Here is a 17685-nt window from a genome sequence, read left to right on the forward strand (position 1 = left end):
TAATTTATCACACATCCATAACCTTACATATGATTAAGGTGATCAGAGTTCATAACAAATATTGGTAAGTTTGAATTTTCCTTTTCTTAAAAGTTTCAAAAGCTCTGTTTTGTGCTCAGATGCTCACTCATCCCGGTTTTTACAGCATAGTACAAAGACGGGACACAAAAACATACCATACTGTTTCCAATATGGTAGGCTTCAACACTACTTAGATCTATCCTATTAAACAATGTTAACACATTTTGGTACTTATTTTGTCTGAATCTTTAAAAAGCCTTTTCAAAATACCTTTATTTCAAAAATTAAAACGCAAACAGCTTTTTTCTTTTTAACAATCACGTGACGCTCATTATGCTGTGGGCTTTCCGGTGCAGGGGTGCAGCTCTGCGGGCTTGTTTCTCCAAAAACGAAACTTGAAACTGATCGAGGATACCGTGTGCAGCATAGCAGGAAACGACACATAACATATCGGGCTTGAAACACAGGCGGCACTTTTCTTTGTATGCCAGTGTAACAGAGTTAATAATACATATGAAAAACATGCACTTACCTGTTCTTAATTATCATTTTAAGTGTGAATTTTATCATTTTTTTAAATTGTATTTTATTTTGAAAACCCAGAAACCGGATCTCACCCTAACGTTTAGAAGCTGCTAAGGCTTCCGCTCCTCACAGAGGGTAAGTCCGGTAATGAAAGGCTCTGGCATTTTTATGGTTTCTGGTGTGAATGTTGTTACATAAGTTATATATGTCGATGTATATAGGTTCATATTGATATTAGAAAGTTTCTGTGTAACTGAAACAAAGGCGGGTTGCTGTTAAATAGTGTTTCTGCCGTATTTATGCTCTTTGGCAGTTAGTCTTTGTCAGCCCCCTAGTGGTTGCTGCGCATAGCAGGAAATGTGTTTGGATTTACCGTTTTTCTGTGCTTTTTGTGATGTTGCTTTACATTGTAGGAGCTACAATTGCCGGTACCACCAGAAGACACCTGTTGAATGTGTTTTATGTCTTCTGCAGGTATGTGAGCTTGTTAACAGCCATTTTGTCTGTAAAGCACAAGCAAGTGAAGATGTAATGCGCTATTGTTAATTTGTCCACTAGAGGGAAATGTTTAGTCGGTGGTATTTATGTTTATCCTGTTATTTTGTTTTATACGATTGTGGAATGTATTTTATTAGTCATAAGATTTCTTTTGTATACAAGCTCAGCAGAGCTACTAGATCACTTAAATTACACAATTGAAAGCATGTGTGTATTGTTTGTGTATTTATACACAGGCACTCATGTATATTCAAATAATTAAAAAAAAAAAAAAGTTAATTTACCTGTTACTACCACACACCAAATCCGGTCATTGGTACTTGCTGGATTGTGTAGCCACTAGGTAACAAAAGCTTAACACTGCGCCCAGCATCCTGGAGCACTTCTGTTGTCTTTTGTACGTGTTTTGAGTTTGTACGTGTTTTTACGTGCTTCGGAGTTTCTATGTGCTTTGTCTCTAGGCGCCACCGTAAATATACTTTTATTTATTCACTCCACATAAAATGTAATAAATAAATCATATAATACAAAAATCAACTATTCACATGTCAAATTTTAACTATTTAAATTTTCAGCCTTTTCCTTTTACAAAATTAAAGTGAAACAACACAAAACACTGCAAACCACAACACAATTAAATATAAATTAAAATATGAAAACAAAAAGAACATGCATATTCTGTCATATAGGCCCGCATGAATAAACTTTCTGAATCCTTTATCATCTGCAACTGAAAAATAGTTGTGGATGATTACTATCCGGTTGTTCAGTGATGACGCGACGAATCCTACTTCCGGGTCTAAAGTAGTCTGCGTTTAATATGGCTTTTATGTTGTTAACATGTTTAATGCTATGTATTTTCTTCTATTTGATCTCAAAAAGCTCCTAAAACAGTCAGTGATCCCTGTTGACCTCCCTCGGCTTTTATTACCGCTAATCATTTATTTAAGCTCAGTTTTTAAAACCTTACGATGTAACTACAGCCCAGCCCATGCAGCAGTATATGAATGACTAACTTTGTATTGTAGATGAATTATCTCAGTTGTTCTCCTGGCTGAAGTTTGGTCCTTTTACAGCATCCTGCCATGCGATTACATTTGTTTCTGACCACCGAGAAAACTCACATTAACTTTTATCGAGTGGAAAAAAAGTTAGCTTGTTTATATTATGCTAACATAGCTATGTCGCTAGCGGTCACGTAGCACATCATTATATACCAGCTAGCCAAACTTCAGTAACCCTACAAACGTCACTGCTGTTTAGTTTTCTGTCTTCATTTATGCTGAAAGTGATAAGAAAGCTGTATGTTTTAATTTGTTTCCAAAACCCCGCAGTCAGGACATGCTATATTGTATTTAGATAGAAGCTAGCGAGCTAACTCCCTGCTAACTTCTAACTCCGTTAAATGTCATAAATTCCGTTTTCATGGATGCCTGGATGTTAAACTCAATTGTTACACCTGGTAGAGCAGAACGCTGATCATTTTATTAAAGATGAAAGACTTTAGACAGTTTTTCAACTCTCAGTAATGCCACAGTGATCGTTTGATATATGGACCTGCAGCAGAGTTTAGACCCAGACACGGCTAGTGACGTCAGACTGAACAACCGGATACCTTTCTAATGTGACGTTGTTGTCCCTGGCTCTCTTTCTCTCCCTCTGGCTCTGTTCCTGTGCTACTGAGTGTAACTACCGCCCCTCCCCCCTCTGCCCAGCGTAAAGCACAAGGCTCACATGCAGAGTGAAGTGAAAAAAGTGCGAGAGAGGCTGAGAGAAAGAGAAAAAAAAAAAAAAAAAAAAAAAAATCACGTGACGGCTCGCGATAAGGAGCCGGCTTGCGTCGTTCACGTCAAAGAGCCGGCTCTAAGAGCCATTTCGTTCGCAAACGACCCATCACTAGGGCTATAGAAGGGGGTCCAATTACAATAGCGAAGATTGGACTTTAAAGTGATTTCTAGCATTTGTTACACTACTGTCAGTAAAATATATAACAAAAGAAGTGCCATGCCTGAGGTGATATCTAAAAGTATCAGCTAAACATCCAGGAAGCAAATCTCCTTTTCCACCACATCGCACAGGTGCTCTGTGGATTGAGGTCTCTGGATTGAGCTCTCGTGACTGGAAGCCATTTGTGTACAATGGACTCACTGTCATGTTCAAGAAACCAATTCAATTCAATTTTATTAAATTTTATTTATATAGTGCCAAATCACAACAAGTCGCCTCAAGGCGCTTTATATTTCACAGTAGATTGTACAATAATACATACAGACAAAAACCCAGCAATCATATGACCCCCTATGAGCAAGCACTTTTGTGACAGTGGGAAGGAAAAACTCCCTTTTAACAGGAAGAAACCTCCAGCAGAACCAGGCTCAGGGAGGGGCGGCCATCTGCTGCGACCGGTTGGGACGAGGGAAGGAAAACAGGATGAAGGACATGCTGTCGATTTTTGGGATTATTTGAGCTTTGTGATAGTACGAGCCCACTGGACTGTTGTGATTTCATATAAACTTTCTTTTGTAACCAGAAGAGGTTTGGTTAAAACAGTGATTCTGGGACAATATACGTTTTAGTTTTGTTTTAAACGCTCTTGCATCAAAAATATTTGCTTTAATAATGCTACATTTACCAAATGGCAAAATCAAAATGTGCCCAAAGACTTGGTATTAAATCCAGTTCTTTTGGATTCTTTACGGCTAAAAAAGACACAAGGCTCAAAGTGGTCTTTTAGTCAAAAAAAATATCTTTTCATACCCGGGATATGGAGACCTGAATACAAAACACACAACCCCAGGTCTGAAGCACAAACAGAAGCCTAGGTATTTATATACTTGCTCTCTACGTCATACCACTATAAGTTTCGATCAAAGACTCTGCTTAGTTTCACTTTCTGGCTGCAAAAGCATGCAGTTTCCCGTCAGTACTTTTTGGCACAGACTGTACTCAGAGTTAGGCCTCTCTTATATTAAAACAATATAATCAGCAAATACACATTCAGATTATATATTCAAACCCCAACATTGGCTATTTTTTTTTTTTTTTTTGGCATTAAAATCTTATAAAATAGTGTTCACAGTGAGGGATGAACTGTGAGACAGCAAGTGTTACAGCCGCTCGGCAGAACGGATTTACATCATTTTGTTATTAAGAGCAAAGCAATAACTACAAAATCAGACTGGGCAAGGAACTTGTGGTGGTTGATCTTCAATTGGTGAAGTTCGGGGCTACAAGAAACTTTCTTTAATGAGCAGCTGTCTAATTAGGCAAAGCCTGCACCCCACTTCCACCGGGCGCACCTTGATCTTCCAGCCTCTGTCCTCTGCCTCAGCTGCCAAGTTGGCATACCGCAGTTTCTTATGCTCAAACGTAAGAAGCTGCTAGTTTTATTACAGACATGGCAGGACCCCCCAAAATCCCGAAAGGTTGTGTCTTATCAGTCCACAAAATATTTTTCCAAAAGTCTCTGGGATCATCAAGATATTTTTAAACAAATGTGGTTTTCTCCTTGGAGCTCTCCCATTGCCATTTTTACAAATTCTTTCTTATTGTTGAATTGTTGAGTTGTCAGCTTTTTCCTTAGATTGTGGCATGATATGTTGCTTTTTGAGATCTTTTAACCTACTTCACTTGAAATTATTTAGGACTTCATGTCATTGTGTGATTTATTTGCAGATAAAAGGTGATAAGTAAAACGCAGTGCTAATAATGTGACAAAAGGAGGAAGAAAATCATGGGTAAGTAAATTTTGTTTCTATGAGATGCCTTTTTTTTTTTTTGCATTTATGGAACTTTCAAGTATCTGTAGCCTACTTGCAATTTAATGTTTTCTTCTCCGATTCCAAAGTGTTAAGCATTCCATCTTAATCCGGTCGTTAAGTGATGACGTGACGAATCCTACTTCCGGGCCTAAAGTAGTCTGCGTTTAATATGGCTTTTGTGTTGTTAACATGTTTAATGCTTTGTATTTTCTTCTATTTAATCTCAAAAAGCTCCTAAAACAGTCAGTGATCACTGTTGACCTCCCTCGGCTTTTATTACCGCTAATTATTTATTTAAGCTCAGTTTTTAAAACCTTAGGATGTAACTACAGCCCAGCTCATGCAGCAGTATATGAATGACTAACCTCGTATTGTGGATGGATTATCTCAGTTGTTCTACTGGCTGAAGTTTGGTCCTTTTACAGCATCCTGCCATGCGATTACATTTGTTCCTGACCACCGATAACACTCACGTTAACTTTTATCGAGTGGAAAAAAAGTTAGCTTGTTTATATTATGCTAACATAACTGTGTCGCTAGCGGTCACGTAGCACATAATTATATACCAGCTAGCCCAACTTCAGTAACCCTACAAACGTCACTGCTGTTTAGTTTTCTGTCTTCATTTATGTTGGAAGTGATAACAGAGCTGTACGTTTTAATTTGTTTCCAAAACCCCGCAGTCAGGACATGCTATATTGTATTTAGATAGAAGATAGAGAGCTAACTTCCTGCTAACTTCTAACTCCGTTAAATGTCATAAATTCCGTTTTCATGGATGCCTGGATGTTAAACTCAATTGTTACACCTGGTAGAGCAGAACGCTGATCATTTTATTAAAGATGAAAGACTTTAGACAGTTTTTCAACTCTCAGTAATGCCATAGTGATCATTTGATATATGGACCTGCAGCAGAGTTTAGGCCCAGACACGGCTAGTGACGTCAGACTTAACGACCGGATAGACTTTATCAACAGAACAAAAAAAGATATGTACACACAGATAAAAAAAACCCAATAAGTCATATTTAGTAGTTAAACTTTCACAGGTTTCGTAGGTGAACCATCAGTAGCATCCTTTAGTATATTTTTTGATTATACAGACCATAATGCTACTGTTTTGGTTTATCCTTGCTGTTCTTTTCCCTGTTATCTCCTTGCTGCAGGCTGCTGTTTGCAGGTGTATGTATAACTTGTACATGTCTTTCTTGTGTAAATGTAAATTTGTCTGTGATTGTGTAAATACTTATGCTATTGTGTGCTTCACACATGGAGAAAAGACAAACTGCCTTTCATTGTTCTTGTAACAGTGACAATAAAAGCTATTCTATTCTATTGTTTTGACCAAAAAAAAAAAAAAAAAAAAAAGCTTCAATAAGTTTAAAATTAAGAAGCAAACTATTATATTGTCAGTATTTCGCTTAAAGATGGAATTTCTGTCAATTGTCACACATCTCATATTTTTTTAACTAATTTTATTAATGCATAATCAAATACATGCTTTTTTGTGCTCTCACAGCTAAAATACCTCAACAGTTACCAAGTGCTTCTGGGTGGACTGAATCTGAAGTAAGCACCTGGCTAAGATCAATTCGAATAAAGGAACATTACATAGAAAAACTCTATGAAGAAGAAGTAGATGGACAAGTCCTACTTGCACTGGATGAGGACTTTCTAAAAACAAAAATCTGCATGAAGTCAGGGCCTGCTCATTTGATTATTCAGAAAAGAGATGAGCTTATCAACTCCCAGCAAAAATGTCAAGAAAAGAAAAAAACTACTGGTTCCAAAAGAACTGAGTTTGAGGAAAAGAAAAGTAAGAAATCAGTTCAGTGTCTTCAAACAGTAAGTGATGGTTCTCCAGCACAAACTACACTGAGCGATCAGGAGAAAGAAACTGCTCAGGAACAATGTGTGTTGATTTCAAAGGAAGACTGCCAACCACGGCCATTCGATCAAGAAGGGACTAATTTCTTATATGTAAAACACAGCATCCTGCAGCCTGAATCAGGTGCTTTTAATCTGATATCGCCATGCCACGAATTTAAGTCTTTTGCTGTAGCTGCTACATTGGATCGCACAAGACTCCAAGCTAAGTTTGCCAAAGAGGTTCTTAAATTTGCAACTGGTTGTATGAACATCAGGTCAAATGGCACAATACACTTTGGTGTGATGGACAGCAAGGAGGATGGAGGATATGTGCATGGCGAGATAACTGGTATCCCTGTAACAGAGAAGGATATTTATGTCGATGCTTTGGACTACATTAAAAAGAGTTTCCCCTCTGACACAGAACACATGCGCCATTGTGTGCGACCGCCAAGGTTCATTGAGGTTATAGATCGACAAAGTACAGAAAAGCGATATGTGGTAGAGGTTGACATTGTGCCATTAATAAGTATTGTCAAGAACAAAGTGTATGCAGTCCGTCTGCCAAATTTCAAAGAATCGGCAAACAAAGTAGAGTATGAGAAAAAGATGATTTTGCGAAGAGTGGGTTCAAAAACTGAGCCAGTGAGTGACGAGGACCTAAGTGACTTTTACCAAAGAGTCAAAGATCGTGATGCTCAAAGAGAAGAAGCAGAAAAAAATCATTTCCTTATTGCTCCAGAAATGTGTCAAGACCTTGGAAGGAAACTCACCATGCTGATGACCAGTGGTAAGAAATTCATTGAAAAGGAAAAATGGTTCATACTCGTAACAAACAAATTCAAACCTGATGACCTTTGTAACATTGACTGGCTGATTAACATGAATATTTTCTGCGTGTTCGACTTTGACCCAGACTCAAAGATATCAGGTCTTTGCAGTAGATACCTTGAGTACCATGTTCCAAGTATGCATTCTCTCCAGAGCTACAAGGTGTCCGCTGGCACAAACATCAAAGAATTAACAAGTAAGATGGTTTTGTTCGATCAAGTTAGTTGGATCTTTTGCTATGGCTGTACTGACTTCAAAGGAAATGAAGCTCCATGTGATGAAATGACTTGGATCAAGACAAAAATGACTCAACTTAAAAAAATCTGTGTCTTTGATCTGTAATCAGATTTTGTCAAAAGGTACATTCCAGGTCATATTCCTATTAACATCACCAGTTGACAAACCACTCTTGCACACCTTCTATGAGTTTTTCACAGACATGGAAGGTCATGAAGACATCATCTGCATCTGTGAATCAGAGGAAAACTTCCAGAAATGGCAAAGCTTTGCAGAGGGTTCATGTGGGAAAGAAGCTGTAAACAATTCCAGTGTTGTTGGAATGAAAATGAGCCACATTAATGCAACTCTGCAACATATACAACCTGTGAAAACGCATGCCAGTAAACACTTGCCAGTCTTTGTGGGAGGAACATGTGTTCTTAAAACACAAGTAGAGGAACAGATGTACTCACTGGAGATTCTAACGGTCAATCATTGTGATGAAACATGCAAAGAATTCATCAATGAGGAAAAAGAAAACATTGAGCGCCAGTTCTACCATGGTGGGAGAGTGACCTGGTTGAATTTCTGGCTTGCTGAGAACAAATATGCTGGAGAGGTCATTGAAAGAGATGCTTATCACGATACTTCCAAACTTCTCAACGATGCCTTGAAATATAATGCAGACCAGACTCCAGTGAATATCATAAACATCTACCATCACCCAGGAAGTGGTGGAAGCACTGTGGCAAGACAAGTGCTGTGGAACAACAGAAAAAGTCTAAGGTGTGCGGTTGTGAAGCCCTCATATCGAGTTTCTGTTGTTGCACAACATGCAGTTGAACTAAGAGAATATGAAGAAAAGGATCTACAGAGATGTCTTCCTGTGCTGCTCCTCACTGAAGACTCAGACAAAGAATATCTAGATGATCTCAGGAATGAACTAGAGGGTGCCATAAACGAAAGACAAATCCAGTATGGTACTCTATGTTTCATTTTGTTGAGCTGCAGACGCTCCCATGATCCAGAGAAAAAATGCAAGGAGTCTCCTTTACAGAATGTGTCTGTCACTCATAAACTGTCTGATCAAGAGAAGAGAAAGTTTTCTGAAAAACAAAAGGCACTTAACAAAAAATATGACTTTAACTTCATTCTGACATTTGTTCTAATGAGCAAAGGATTCAGTGAAAATTATGTTCAAAAGTTTGTGAAACATCTGCTCCAAGGCATTAACCGTCACTCTGTTGAATGTCGTCTCATTCGTTATGTAGCATTGCTGAACACATATGTTCAAAACTCTTTCATCTCTCAGTCTCACTGTGAAGCTTTGCTTGCCTTAAAGTTTGTCTCAGAGAGGTTTCGTCGACATGAGTTTGAGAGATCCCTCAGTGATCAGGCTAAGCTAGTCTTCTTGCACCTTCGAGATGACAAGACGCACATTGAATCAATCAGAATCATCCACCCACTTGTTGCAAAAGAAATTCTTCAACAACTTCTGGAACCCCAACAAACTCAAAGCAGTTTGGCGATGGATTTGCTCCACGAGGATGTGCTCTTTGAGCATAGTTTAGAAACAGATGAGTATCTCACATTTTTGAAACTGCTTTTTATTCGAAGATCCAGAATAACTGAAGACAAATACTTTTTGAGTTTGTTCTCTCCTTTCATTGAGCATGTGCGTGGAACTGAAGAAAGCCCAAATAAAGCGATCGAGTTGCTCAAGGAAGCATTCGAGCGTTTCCATAATGATCCATTCTTTGCACAGCATCTTGCTCGTCTTCATTATACTTATGAAAAATTTGAAGAGGCCAAAAACTGGGCAGAGACAGCAGTGAAACAGCTGCCTGACAACTCCTATATACTCGACACAAAGGGGCAAGTATATAAGAAATGGTTCCAAGCAAAATGTAAAGCAATTGAAAATGTACCAAAGACGGCGCAAAACACAACAGATGCTGTGGAAACTGCACTGAAAGCACTTGAGTGTTTTCAAGAATGTCAGAGAGCAGCTGATGCTGATATGGAACATGTCAACACTTCAGGGTTTTATGCTGAAGTTGAGGTTGGGCTGGGCCTTCTCAAACTGATCTTTTCATTGCAAGTATTTGCAAACAGATCCAATGGTCATTCAGAGTGTATGAAGTACCTAACATCAGATTACATCCCAGTGGAAGTTAAAGATGCTTGGAAACCATTTCATGACCATTTGAAAAAACTGTGCCAGACAATGGAAGACACTTTGGAAAGGATCTCAGAGGACCTGAGTTATTTCCAAACAGACATTGATGCAGATGAAGAAGAGACGCCTGAAGGCCCTGAGGGGAAGATACGTCATCCATTGAAATGGTTGGCAATAAAATCCTCTGAGTATGGCAAGTACTTCAGTGAAGCTTTTTCTGCTGCAGTCCTACAGCATGGTAAAGCAATCCCAGCCAACCTCACTCCTTTCCAAAAACGAATGATGATCTATCATCTTGGTGGTGGCAACATAACATCCATTCTCTATAAGATAACTGATCAGAAGAACGCAGTAAAACGTCTAGAGCTCATCCTTTCTCTCTACCCCAGTAATCCATTAAAAGCTAAATTTGATAAAATGGATATTGTTAATTACATAGCGGCCCATATTTCTCTGAACTGTCTGTCACCACAAAATCAAAAAGTAGCTCCTCTGAAAGATCTACAAGCACTTCGTCACCAGTTTCCATATGATAAAATGAAATGTTTGCCAAATGCCCTGTTCTTGCTTACATTGCTATTCTGGCCAGAGGATGACGACACAGAGCATGAGAGAGAAAAAAAATATCAAATTGTGCAAACCGCTGTTAAGCACCTGGAAAAAGGCCACAGGACCAAGATGAAAGACATTCCTCCATGGAAGAGAAGGATTTACACTCATTTTTTTCTAGGCAATGGGAGTGGGCTGGACAAGTTCGTCCACAAGAATAAGTTTGAAAAAATCAGAGAGTTGTCTTCAATCACAAAGTTGTCTGAAAAACGCATGAAGTGGTTTAGTGGTGAGGCATTCAAGACTCCAGAGATTGCCGCAATGCTAAAACATGTATCTGGGTGGACTAAAGATGGATTGGTGTATCTTGAAGGTCCCAAGGAAAAAAAGTTCAATATCAGGCCTGTTAATGCACCTTCAGTGCCTCAAAGTAATGAAAACATCACCTTCTACCTGGGGTTCAATTTCAGAGGCCCTGTTGCTTACAACATAGTTGTGACAAAATAGTCAACAACCGCTGCCTGTCAGTGTCAATCCAAGTTATTTACTTTTTAGTATTATGGATGTTAAAAAACTATGGATGGTTTTTAAAAAACACACGAGCCTCAGTTTGTGAAAAAAAAGAATAAAGCTAAACAGTTGTAGCATGTAATGATTATGTATGCAATTTTAGTGTCACTCAAAAAACATTGCTCAAGTGTCATAAAAATAATTAACCACTGTTTTGTTTAGTTGTAAATGTATTTAATCTGGCCAAGTTATTTATCCAACTACTTTGTATTGTGATTATGTGGGTGTCACATTTTGTTATGCTTCATTAGTCTCATTTTAGGTTGTACTTCTATTAGTGTATATTTGCATTGTTAGTCTATTAATCTCAACTACACTTTGGGGCCAACTTTTTCTTATGGTATGTGCTATTAGAAGGATGGCATAAATTACTCTGAATCTAAAAATTATTAGGAATAACAATGTAAATATAATTATTGTCATGGCTGGGTATATCCTCTCCGGCTAATATGCCTGTGTGTTTGTTACTTGTCTGTATTCCTTGTGTTCTCTTGACCAACTGTACTTGGATTTTATGAGCTGGTCATATTCAGTGTTGATGCACTACACCGAAAAACAAAATCTACCAGCTACGCTAAAAGTGAAGCATGTATTGCTTGACTACAGTGTGAGCCTTCTTTCAGTTTTAATGCAGCTTTCCATTGATGTTCCATGACAGGAAAGTTGTTTCCAAGTATGAGCCCTTTATGTGTACTTTTCTAGTATATTATTGTGTATTTTCCAGGATAAATAAGGAAGCAGTATAATTAAATGTGAACTATTTAATTTTCTTGCCTATTTGCTTTTTAAATAGATTGGGAACTGATGTAAAAAAGTTTTTTGCAGTCAGAAGAATGACACTGTTGCATAGATGTTAACTTTACTTACAACACAATTCTTTAGGTAAAAGTGCAAAACAGTAATTTAATGTGCATCTTTTTTTTCTTTGAAGATTTTGCATTTTATTCATATACATGACTAAGTAAACATAAGTGTCCTTAAAATATGTATAAAATAAATGAATAAATAAGGTTAATGACATTTCTGGTGTTGTTTCTTTGTCAAATTGAAATCTCCAGTTCTGCTCAAACTAAAAGAATGGTGACATATGCTTTTTATAGGCAAATGTTTTCAGCTGGGGAAAGGTCTGAGGCTTGTACTGCAAAGCAGGATTTGGTCATATCCAAGTAACTTTAGGTTTAACTCAGGGTTTTCTGTACTGCAAAAGTAGTTCACTTCTTACTAGGGTATATTGCCACTTATGATGTGAACTGATTAGAGATCAACAACAAAACTCACTGCTTATCGGCCAATGTGTTCTCCAGAAAATAGTGTCACCATTCTTTGAAAATCCCTTAATTGGATTGCTGTGTGCAGGAACTAGGAATGTGTAAATTCTTTCTTTCCTTGATCATCTGTAACATCAATGGAACTTTATTCCTTGATTTTTTTTCTCCCTGTTGACTGCAAACAATTTTACCGTAATTTTATGGTTCCCTAATTATTAATGATCCTAAAACAGGACAGCTACAATGTACTTGCTGACTTATCAGCAAGTACAGTAAAACATGAGCATAAGCCTAAAATAAACATTAATTAAAATTTCAAATTATGCAACACAGACTTTTAGCTAGTCTTAGCATTTGATAGCACAGCTAGATGCCATTTTCGTTTGGATCAATGACTGTAGAAAACATGGATGGTGCAACAGCACCTCCTCCCATTGTGCAAAAATGAAACCAAAATATCCCGCTTTTGGAGGCTGCCATCTTGCATTTTTGGAGCTAGAGTCTGCGCAGTAGTGACTTGAGGTCACACTCCCGCCCACACACCCGCTGGACATGACCGCAAACACTCCCCCTTACACTTTTTACTTAACCCGGCTGCTCCATTTTTTTGTTGATGGGTTTACCATGACTGACAACTCGTTAAAGGTAAATACAACCACGTCACTGTTATGAAAGAGACACACAGCTTATCTTATAGTTCTACACCATCTAAAAATCACTTTGTTAATTCGTTTGCTAGATTAGCCGCTAGCATACGCAATGTGTTGGGGGCTTGTTGCTAGCTAGTTAGCAATGCTACACACTTGTTACTCTAATCCGGTTGTTCAGTCTGACGTCACTAGCTGTGTCTGGGTCTAAACTCCGCTGCAGGTCCATATATCAAACGATCACTATGGGATTACTGAGAGTTGAAAAACTGTCTAAAGTCTTTCATCTTTAATAAAATGATCAGCGTTCTGCTCTACCAGGTGTAACAATTGAGTTTAACATCCAGGCATCCATGAAAACGGAATTTATGACATTTAACGGAGTTAGAAGTTAGCAGGAAGTTAGCTCTCTATCTTCTATCTAAATACAATATAGCATGTCCTGACTGCGGGGTTTTGGAAACAAATTAAAACGTACAGCTCTGCTATCACTTCCAGCATAAATGAAGACAGAAAACTAAACAGCAGTGACGTTTGTAGGGTTACTGAAGTTGGGCTAGCTGGTATATAATGATGTGCTACGTGACCGCTAGCGACACAGCTATGTTAGCATAATATAAACAAGCTAACTTTTTTTCCACTCGATAAAAGTTAATGTGAGTGTTCTCGGTGGTCAGGAACAAATGTAATCGCATGGCAGGATGCTGTAAAAGGACCAAACTTCAGCCAGGAGAACAACTGAGATAATCCATCCACAATACGAGGTTAGTCATTCATATACTGCTGCATGGGCTGGGCTGTAGTTACATCGTAAGGTTTTAAAAACTGAGCTTAAATAAATGATTAGCGGTAATAAAAGCCGAGGGAGGTCAACAGTGGTTGCTGACTGTTTTAGGAGCTTTTTGAGATCAAATAGAAGAAAATACATAGCATTAAACATGTTAACAACACAAAAGCCATATTAAACGCAGACTACTTTAGACCCGGAAGTAGGATTCGTCGCGTCATCACTGAACAACCGGATAGAGTGTGTTATTGAAGGATTCCTTGAAAGAGAAAATGACCTTTTAAGAAGTTGACTCTATTTCTTCTAATTCTACCATACCATCTTTATTTATAAAGCACTTTAACATAAAACCAGAGCTCAAAGTGCTGTACATGCAAATAGCATAAGCAAAGTAAAAATAAAATAACAAGATAAAAATAACTAAAATAAAACAAAACATGTTAAAACAAATTGAGTCAACCCCCTTAAACAGTGCCAAAGGCTTCAGCGAATAAGTATACTTTAAGAAGACGTGGCCTGTCTAACGTGCAAGGGCAGATCATTCCACAACTTTGGACCAGCCAGATTTAAAAAAAAAAAAAAAAAAAAAAACAACAATAAGAGAATTTTTAAAATGACCTTTAAATGTACATGTAGCTAATGGAGTGAAATTAAAATGGGGGTAATGTGCTCAGACTTTGTTCCAGTTAAAAGACGTGCTGAAACATTTTGGACAATTTTCTCTATTTTACTTTGTTTATGCTATTTGTATATTAGGGGTGCAACGATACACAAAATTCACGGTTCGGTTCGATACTTTGGTGTCACGGTTCGATATTTTTTCGATACAAAAAAAAATGTTCATGCCTTTTTAATTTGTCATTTATTAAAATTATAAATATATATTTTAACTCAAAAGTACAGTTTTTAAATTTAACCCTAACCCTTGTGCGTGTTTTTTATTTTGACAGCGAATGTGCACCTGCGGACCACTTATGTGCAGCCCTGGTTATTTAGCTCGTCATATTGCAGCCACAGAAATTCTTTTGTCCATGAAACCATACAGCTGCACTTTCTTTTTGCCTTATAGTCTGATTTGTCATAACTTCTCCGTTTTGTGGTAAGCTTTTCTTTGGCTGTCACTTCTTCACCCTGACCTGTCTTATTTGGCTCAGCAGAACTAAAATATATATCTGTCTGTGAAGGTTCTCAGTCATCCAGGTCATTGTAGTCAAATATATATCCTGCTGCTTTTACACACGCACTCACATAAGCTCAGCGATTCTCTGCGCGATCAACCTCTCATGTTTAAGCTTGCTGCGGGAGATTTCACTTGTCATGTTTGCATAGTAAGCTAACAATTAATAAGACGATGTCAGAGGAATTGGTGCACAAATTATCATCACTCACAGATCAGTGCTGTCGCTCTCTATACACAGTTCACGCGATTGCAAAGTGAAAGCAAAAAAACAAGCGCAAATTCAAACGCGATTGCAATATGTCACATATTGACAGTGGCTCACCGATGCCAATGACATAATTACCCAGCTACATTTCTGAAAGAATGCAAAAGCATTGACATATATATTTTCCTTCCTACAATAGCCCGACGGGCAGGGCAGAGATAGATTTTGGTAAACAGACTGAAAAAAATCACTAGCCCCGGGACTTCGGGCTAGCGATATTGCGAGCCCTGTATCTGATTGAGGAATCACTCATCTTTGTAAAAGAGAGTTTATTACAGAGAAATGTCTCTTTCCAAAATAAAAGCTATACTATCCGCTTCTTCTGGGCTATATTCTCAGCAGCATATTAAACATATCAGGTCCCCATAAGGAGAATCATGTGCTAACAGCTGTCTAAATGACTCAGCTAAAGTTAGTAGCATGCTTGCTTGTTTTTTTTCTGCTTCCACTTGTCTTTGCACTAGGATGATGTCGGCGTAAATGTGCAGTCATATTCGTTGTGTTCCCACTAGTGCTTTCAGGTTAATCTCGTTGAAATGACCTTAACGCCACAACACGGCAAATCTCCGTTAACGAGCTACCGCCGATCGCCCCGTGCATGGGGCTAGACGGCCAACACGTTAACGAGCTAACTGCGCTAACACACTAGTTCCCACCCATGTAATTGAGCATTGCGTGGCACATCCAACATACTGTTTTACTTTAGTCCATGACTCGCTTACCTTCAGGGTCATACGTCACATGAAAACCAAAATAATTCCAAACGCCAGATCTGAATGAGGTCCATGTTACAAGGAGAGCTTAACTTCTGTCTCGCTAGCTTGCCCTGCGCTCTTCCTTCTGACGATGCTGTCTGTGTTGAGCGCTCAGTGAATCTGCGTTCGACTACTCCGCCTAGGCTGCACTGTCGAGCCTAGGCGGAGTAGTCGAACGCAGATTCACTGAGCGCTCAACACAGACAGCATCGTCAGAAGGAAAGTTGATAAAATAAATTACAAATTTTGTATTGTTCGATACATATGCGTACCGAACCGAAAGCACTGTATCGAACGGTTCAATATCGATACGAATATCGTTGCACCCCTATTGTATATGTACTTTTTTTTTTAAAGTGCTTTATAAATAAAGGTGTTATGGTATTGTCAGCAACTGTCAGTTTACTTTCTTTTGTGCTTTATTGGCTATAGTTGAAAACTGACATCCAGATTGAGAAGCCTAACATTGACCTGAACATGAGAAAAGAACAAAGAAAAAAAAAGACAATATTTTTAAAAGTTCCAATATGATGCTTACTGTACTAATAGACAAAAAACAATAATTGTATAGTCTACGAGCATGCTAGACTTGTACAGCGACAATGGTATATATCAGGACATTGTTATAATGATCTTCAAAATATAAGTCAGTTTAACAGCTGAATTTGTGTACAGTGGGGCAAAAAAGTATTTATTCAGCCAACAATTGTGAAAGTTCTCCAATTTAAAAAAATAAATAAAAATGAGGCCTGTCATAGGTATACCTCAACTATGAGAGACAAAATTAGGAAAAAACTAAACAGAATCACTTTGTCTGACTTTTAAAGAATTTATTTGCAAATTATGGTGGAAAATAAGTATTGGGTGACCTACAAATAAGCAAGATTTCTGGCTATCTCAGACCTGTAACAACTTCTGTAAGAGCCGCAACATGAAAAAACAAATACCAGAGTGTAGGTGAAACGAGGTTTTACCTTAAAATGGACTCAGGTTGGCTAAAATGGCTAGTACCACCAAGGCAAAGACTAGTGAGCTCCCGGGAAGCTTGCCTCAGGTATGCTTTTATCCACACCTGACTAGGTGTGGCCAATTAGCACCAGCTGAAAACATTGAGATGATTAGGGGCTGCAGAGGGACGTAACAGCTCCTCTGTCCACTCGTTACCTGTATTAATGGCACCTGTTTGAACTTGTTATCAGTATAAAAGACACCTGCCCACAACCTCAAACAGTCACACTCCAAACACCACTATGGCCAAGCCCAAATAGCTGTCAAAGGATACCAGAAACATAATTGTAGACTTGCACCAGGCTGGGAAGACTGACTCTGCAATAGGTAAACAGCTTGGTGTGAAGAAATCAACTGTGGGAGCAATTATTTATTAGAAAATGAAAGACATACAAGACCATTGATAATCTCCCTCAATCTGGGGCTCCACGCAAGATCTCACCCCGTGGGGTCAAAATGACCACAAGAACAGTGAGCAAGAATCTAGAATGTCATATGAAACCAAAATAGAAATTTTTGGTTAAAAACTCTACTTGTCGTGTTTGGAGAAGGGGGGGGGGGGGCCCTAATGATTTGAGGCTGTTTTTCTGCAAAAGGGACCAGGACGACTGATCCGTGTAAAGGAAAGAATGAATGGGGCCATGTATTGTCAGATTTTGAGTCAAAACCTCCTTCCATCAGCAAGGGCATTGAAGATGAAACATGGCTGGATCTTTCAGCATGACAATGATCCCAAACACACCGCCCGGGTAAA

At 38.4% G+C, this 17685-nt stretch overlaps 1 protein-coding gene across 1 annotated transcript; it reads left to right on the forward strand.

Moving 5' to 3' along the window:
• Window positions 1-7778: 7778 nt before the first annotated feature.
• LOC309705585 (sterile alpha motif domain-containing protein 9-like) lies at window positions 7779-10958 on the forward strand (the record flags this gene model as incomplete). The annotated part of the gene is made up of 1 exon (XM_082531506.1): window positions 7779-10958. The coding sequence occupies exon 1, from the start codon at window positions 7944-7946 to the stop codon at window positions 10956-10958; it is 3015 nt and encodes a 1004-aa protein (XP_082387632.1). The 5' UTR covers window positions 7779-7943.
• Between the last annotated feature and the right edge of the window lie 6727 nt (window positions 10959-17685).

The sequence above is a fragment of the Aulonocara stuartgranti genome (assembly GCF_965226115.1).
Source record: "Aulonocara stuartgranti genome assembly, chromosome: 4".
NCBI classification, from domain to species: Eukaryota; Metazoa; Chordata; class Actinopteri; order Cichliformes; family Cichlidae; genus Aulonocara; species Aulonocara stuartgranti.